This window comes from Protomyctophum bolini (assembly GCF_963924005.1).
Source record: "Protomyctophum bolini genome assembly, chromosome: 16".
In the NCBI taxonomy this organism is placed as follows: Eukaryota; Metazoa; Chordata; class Actinopteri; order Myctophiformes; family Myctophidae; genus Protomyctophum; species Protomyctophum bolini.
Window position 1 is genome coordinate 7767670 of NC_137877.1, and position 7185 is coordinate 7774854.

Below are 7185 nucleotides of genomic sequence, written 5' to 3' on the forward strand. Positions count from 1 at the left end.
GTGCAAATATACATACATACTTAAATGTGCCCAACATCAGTAACGGAGGACCACTTCGTTACAAGCCTTCATCCTACTCCTCCCGCCCAACACTCCCCGCTGACAGGTGCTGTCCCAGGATTAGGTACACAATGGCCTGCATTATCACCCTTCTTGCCCGGCTTCCCTCACCCCGAAGGCCCAAACTCAAAAAGGCCAATTGTGTTTGTATCTATAGACGCCCGACAAAGCAGGACACACCACTGTGGATGCGAACCCACAACCAGAGGTTGAAACTTACACAACAAATTGACTGTGTAGCCTACATTAAGGTAAGGAGCATATTGATGTATGTATTGTATGAGTTGTTGGCTGGAATGATGGCTACCGCTATACAACATACTTTCATGTGATGAACAGTGGTGGAAAAAGTGCTCAAATGTTTTACCAATACTGCAATTTAGAACTACTTCATTAAAAGTAAAAGTACGGAATTGAAAATGTATTTGAGTAAAAGTACAAAAGTGTCGGCATCAAAATGTACTTAAAGTACTAAAAGTAAAAAGTATTCATATTGCATACTATTGAAAATAGTCGATCTACAAGCTCTTAATGCGTCGCGTTGCGACACATAGTGAGCTTGTAGATCGGTTATTGTATAGGGTTGAAGTGGTTAACGTACGTTTTCTAATCGAAATTAAAATCGCCAAAGTAACTAGTAACAGTATAACGTTTTCAAATAAATGCAGAGAAGTAAAAGTATAAATTTTAGCTCCGAGATGTAGTGGAGTAGAAGTAAAAGTACTGGAAATTGGAAATACTCAAGTAAAGTACAAATACCTCAAAATGGTACTTGAGTACAGTACTTAAGTAAAAGTACTTAGCTACTTTCCACCACTGTATACAATAGAGCATACCTTCATGTGATGAAGCATCACTACAACCTACATTCACCAGTAAGACGCGCAAACGCGGGAAGCGAACGCAGCTGAGACCCTGCAGATCATGTCTGTCTGTCTGTCTGTCTGTCTGTGTGTCTGTCCCGCTGTTACTGTATATGTGGACCTGGCCCCTTTTGTGCCCATATATGGAGCTGAGTGGACCTGGCCCCTTTTGTGCCCATATATGGAGCTGAGTGATTGCTGATGCAACATACTCCATATTTGGATAGCGGGACAGACACACAGACAGACAGACAGACAGACAGACAGACAGACAGACATGATCTGCTAGGTCTCATAGTAAGTGCTCACTGTTTTGGCAATCACTGCGTTCGCAATAACAGAATCGTTACACAGGACTCAGGAGCAACCAGTCGCACTAAATTGTTATTGTGAATATTTATTGATAATAAGACCACTGGTGGTGCCTTGGTCAACAGCAGAGAGTAGCATGGTGTCATGGTTCGTGTTTGTGAGTGTCTGGTGACATCATGAGTAAGCTGGATGGTATTACAACTCAGTATTTACATTAAGTTAATAAGGGCATAGAAAGAAGTGGGATAAAGTGGCAAACATTACATTCAACAAAACAAATTATCAGATTTCTATAAGCGACCCCGAGGAGGCTTTTAATGATATAGCAAGTCTGAATAATAAAATAAATAAATAAATCAGGCATCCCCAGGAATCAAGACTGAGACTCACACATTATCAAACAGAAACTTTCTCCCACAGTCAAAGTTGATAAGATTGAATGGCACACTCGCACGCACGCACGCACACGCACGCACGCACACGCACACACGCACATACGCACGCACGCACGCACACACACACACACACACACACAGCCACACACACACACGCACACACGCACACATGCACATACAAAATCAGATAGAAAATCACTGGGTAAAACAATAGATTCAGTGTAAACTACTATTAATATACAGCAAAAGTTATACAGTAATCTGTTGCACGAGAAAACAGATTAATAGCTCAGATACAACATTTATATAATTTAGCGTAATAGAATGAGAAACACCACATGACATAAATTACGTGTCCATTACATATCTACAGAGATAATTATTACCATTGATGCGCTTCATTTCATATTGAAGGTTAAATATAAGGTCCAAATAGCTAACTAATATATATTAATCATAGGTATTGTTTGTGCAGAGAATTCGTAAAACGTAATCATTAGTAGGATTATGCCTTTTCATTGCTATCGCTGGTGCCTTCTTCAAGATGATTTATAACTCCAAACCATTCATAATCAAATATAAAACGTCACAAAAGGTCTTCGCCACCAGCAAATACTGTAAGATAGGAAGCAGACTGATAGAAAAATCAACTTCTCGTCTACAAAGTTGTCTTTTAAGTATGAATTCTGATTCTGATTGACCTAGTAACAATTTACAATAAAGTGCTTTTATTAACCTTATCATATGTAAGGGCAATTTTACATGTATATGTTTAAACGGTTAACATTTTTTGCAAACCTTGGGAGAAAATGGATGTGTATTTTAACTTTAATACGAAGAGACCAAAAGTTGCAAAGGCGATTAACAAAACGCCATTTGAAGAATCTATGTGAAGAATCTATACATTAACTGATACACTAAAATATTCCAAATTGAGGCTTGAAGTGATACCAAAGTGGCAATCAATTTCATGCATCGCTTCACATTTTAATCTGTCACTGAATTGCATATTCAGGAAAAATAAATGTAGGCCTACATTGGCTGTAAAAAATGAAATGCTCTCTAAACATGATCACATTTCTCCCTCTGCTAACCCTGTTCTTGTAGGCTCGGTTTAGTTTTTCATTCTTAGTAAGTCAAAACCTAAAATGCCATCATCAATATTGATTCTCAATTTTTTACAGATGATTTTTAGGCAGTTATTTTGCTTTATACAGGACAGTGCAGAGCAACAGGAATCAGGAGAAGGGGACAGACATGCAACACAGATCTCCAGCAGGAATTGCTGCCATCATATCATGTGGTCGACGCACATCTGGTCACTATACTGACAGATTTTCAATTATAAAATAAAATAAAATCACAACCATAGAGAGATATAATATACACCAGTGAGCAAGAGCAAAATCGAACAATTCAAATACGTTGTTTTTTTTTTTTTTCAAGCTTTAAATATGCCATATCTGTACAAGGATTATGCAGTGACCTTACTTGATGAAAGTCTTGCGGAACATGCTGCACTCATCTGTGGCGTCGAGTTGCCTCCGATCGCCGACCTAAGGCCAGTGACGGCGTGTCTACTCGCGCACCAGCTCTCATAAAGCTCACAGGGAGTCGATGCTTTAAGAGCAACTCACACACCAAAGCAGCTAGGTAAAGTATAGTTTCAAAAGCTTGGATGCTACAGCAGTGAGTTAAGGAATGGTGCTTTACAATAAGTTACATTGGGATCTTACATTAAGACAGCAGACAGAGAGACAGAGAGGGCGAGGTCAACATTTTCAATTTAGAAGTGTGCTAGCGTTGCAGGAATTCCCCCCCTTCCTCTTCTATCAAGGTGCAAGTTTGTCTTCTCCTCTTCACCTCTCTGAAGAAAAAGTAACCGTTATGATTGTGTGTATGTGTTTGTGTGAGAATGTTCATTTTGTATGTGTACAGTATGTATTTGAATGTCTTTCACCTGTCCTAACACAGCAGCTACACCATCTCATACTGGTTGGCTGTAATGATCCTGGATAGGCAGCAAGCCAGCAACATGCCAATTAGCTGAAAGACAGGCAGACAGTTGCAGAACTTTAGGGTTCATTTTCTGTTACATTTACAGATGACAACCACAGACACACAGATAACTGACAATGACATGCATCCTCGGTGATCAGATTGGAAGTCAAATGGGTGAAAATCCATTAAAATATACTGAATTATACAGGGGTAGAACCCAAGATTAATTACATTTTCACCTACCCAGTCCACATTACTCAAGGTGATCAGAAACACGATTTTATAGTTTTACACATTAATTATGAAGTGGAAATGCATAGATCGTAACTTAAGACCAGCCAGGCATATTGATTGTTTTGGGGGGGAAAATACACAAACGTAATACAAGAATGTCACAGACAGTTTCCTGTCCATGTAAATCAGGGGTCCAAAACTTAGTGACACGTCAATCAATATTTTTGATTAATTGTGTGCGGTCCTCTGAATAACTTTAGGCAAAATACAATAACAGACCATAAACTGTGTGTGTGTGTGTGTGTGTGTGTGTGTGTGTGTGTGTGTGAGAGAGAGAGAGAGAGAGAGAGAGAGAGAGAGAGAGAGAAAAAGACAGAGAGAGAGAAATTAAAAGGAAGCATGCATGGTTTCCTCTTTCAAAACTTCTCTCGCCCAATTTGGCTTGACTTTTATCTTGAATGGCACCTCACGGCTCACGCTTAACTCAAATCAATCAAAACCTATAGCACAGGCACTTAATCTCCAGCAAGCAAACGCAAGACCTCCAGAGAAAAATAGTTATATTGTTTGGTAGCCATAAACGTCATCCCGTCTAATTGCCAATTAAGTACCGGATGCCACGGACGACAAGATGTCTTCCCTTGGGAATTAAAAAAGAATATATATATATTTTTTTTCATCCATATTTTGAAAATGTCTCTAATCTGGTGTACAGGTGATGACATGCACATTACATGCATAATAGAATTACAAATTATTTATTTCTTTATAATGGGAGAATTGGCACTCAAAGCCTAAACTGGTGACCACCAGGTGGCGCTGAAATAGTTAAAGAAAGCACTGTTGGTATCTATGGTGTAGACTAGAGTAAACTGTTTACAATATTCAGAATCATACTATTTATTGACATCACTATCACCTATTTCAGTCATAATATCCTGAGGACTTTAACAGAGCAGAGGACACCTGCTGGTATGTTCAGAACGTTTCTAATTCTATCAGAACCACAGAAGGTTTTAACTATAGGCTACATGAACTATAACTACCGGTGTAACTCAAATGGTTGAAGAACGTAATGTACATGTTGTGCGACTTCTCCTTTTTCAAGTTTATCTCCCGTGGTCAGCACCTCCCCACTATTGGTGTGCACTCGTACCTCTTTGTTTGTTTTGACTAACAAAATAAAGCTAGCAAACTATGGTAGGCATAACAATGTACTGTATAATAAAGAAAGGAAAGGTACTATGTTTACCCAGGGTAACTGGGCTCAAGAACTTGTTTACAGCCAGGCCCTGCTCATAGAACATTTCATGGTAGGGGTTCAATGCCTTGTCCAAGGGCACTTCAGCGGTGGTAATTTTAATTTTTATACTCACCTAGGGTTGGCAAGTCTAATATTTACAGTGTAATGCCATTTTGATTTGGCAACTATTCTATACCGAAGGTATTTCAGACTTAACGAGCACGTCGTGACAGCAGAGAATTGGCAAAGCCGCAAAGGTCATTTGTCTTTCCTTTCCCCCCATCTTACCTGTGAAAAGGCTATTCCAAACGTCACCCCTGCAATGATGGCCATGTTGGTTTCCATAAACGATGTGACCAACTCATAGCATCCCTGAAACACATGGAAAAGGTTAGAGTGCCGCCATACTGTATCCTAAGTTCCTCGGTAAGACATGCGTTCATGTAATGTGGTCAATAATATTATTGCGTGACATTGGAGTTGGCAGGATTAAAGTCCAAATTTTAAAAAAACGGTTGAGTTTGCATCATGTCTAAACAAGCAATAGATTATTTAGTCAACATATTTTTGTTTTAGTCATTATTTGTGTGGTGGTGACAAATGTTGGGCACATCTTCACCGAAAACTGGACTACAGCCTTTGAATCTGAATCTGAACTAAGTCTGTAGAGCACCCTCTGGTGGGACAACTGTGTACATCACTAAGCTTTGAAAGGTAATAGACTAGATATTCGGGTAGCACCTTGTTTACAAGCTCAGTGGACCACCACGGCTCCACTCTGACCCACTTGAGGCTAATAAAATGAGCAGAGATGTGTTCTGGGGAGTTGATTTCAAGGTCTATAGCTTACTTTATATTATAATTTTTTATACCGTATTTCCAAGAGCACTTCTATCTATAAAAGTGGACATTCTAGCTAGACAATTTACCTAAATAAAATGTAATCATCAAAGTGGATATTCTAGCTAGACAATTTACCTTGTTTTCTTTTACTTACAATCACAGTCTGACTTCATGTCATTAACATGTAAAAAGAAAAGATAATGAAATTGCTCCCTTGAGGAACATGAATGGTTGTTGAATGGGGTCTGACTCTGCAAGCCTTAACAGCTGAAATAGATTTTTGCGGGCATATTGTGACGTATTTCCTAAATGGGGCTGGTTGAGCCAATGACAGCGATGCTTGGGTGGGGGCTGAATTCCCCTCAAATATCCCCCCCCTCCTCCGGTGCATGGTCCAACCTACCATCGCCTACTGCAAGTTGCAACAAGGCAGTGCTTAATTAGCCTGATTAGTGCTGAATCACTTTCATGTGCCTGTGTCCCGTAAGGCCACCTGCTGTGCAGTGGTCATCTTTACCGCTAGGATTTCTCAATTGTTTTTCATTTCACCATGATACATTCGCAATGTTTTCAGAATGTATCACGTCCCTATTATTCATATCAATCACGTTATTCTAATTAGCGGCCTATAATTAATAAGACTTCTCACAGTCTGGCAATGGTATATATCACCAGCCTTAGAAAATGGCAGTAGTACAGTAGACCTTGTGCCCAACCCCGGTGTAGCAGTGTGTGTTCCTAAGGGCCTTGCACGACCTGGGGGCATACTGTGAATTGTTGAGATTGGTTTATAATTCATTTTGCTTTCTGGGCCAACTGTTTCTCCCAGCAGAAGAAAAAAAAAAACCTCTTTGCTGATCTCGAATCATCTTGGAGCAGACTTAGGCTTTCACAATACCATTTAGACTATTGTTGTCCTTCAGATATAAATGAAAATGTATATTTGGAAAAGACAAGCAACAAGCCACTATACCAACCAAACAAGTGCTTTTTGTGTCCCTTTTCACCCTGTCTTTGGGCTCTCTAGTATGGTTTAGATATTATACCTTGCTTCTCCTTTCCTTGTTATTGAAGTTATGTGTGAAGTGCACGATTGTGACACTTACACTGTATAGAAAACACACTTTGATAAACAAGTATAACAGGATTAGATTTATTACTGGCTGACATAAACAGTCATGAATACATAATGCCGGTTGGGCCTGCTTTCTATAGCTGAGCGAGTGACTGGCAA

General features: G+C 39.5%; 1 protein-coding gene across 1 annotated transcript in view; it reads right to left on the reverse strand.

The window, feature by feature from the left end:
* Nucleotides 1-1318: 1318 nt before the first annotated feature.
* tspan7 (tetraspanin 7) overlaps nt 1319-7185 on the reverse strand; it is a 15399-nt gene continuing 9532 nt past the window's right edge. Inside the window, exons 7-9 of the mRNA XM_080785654.1 lie at nt 5397-5480; nt 3591-3676; nt 1319-3497 (exon numbers count right to left, since the gene is read on the reverse strand). Coding sequence (XP_080641780.1) covers nt 3608-3676; nt 5397-5480 — 153 coding nt within the window. The 3' untranslated portion in view covers nt 1319-3497; nt 3591-3607. The remainder of the gene's footprint in view (nt 3498-3590; nt 3677-5396; nt 5481-7185) is intronic.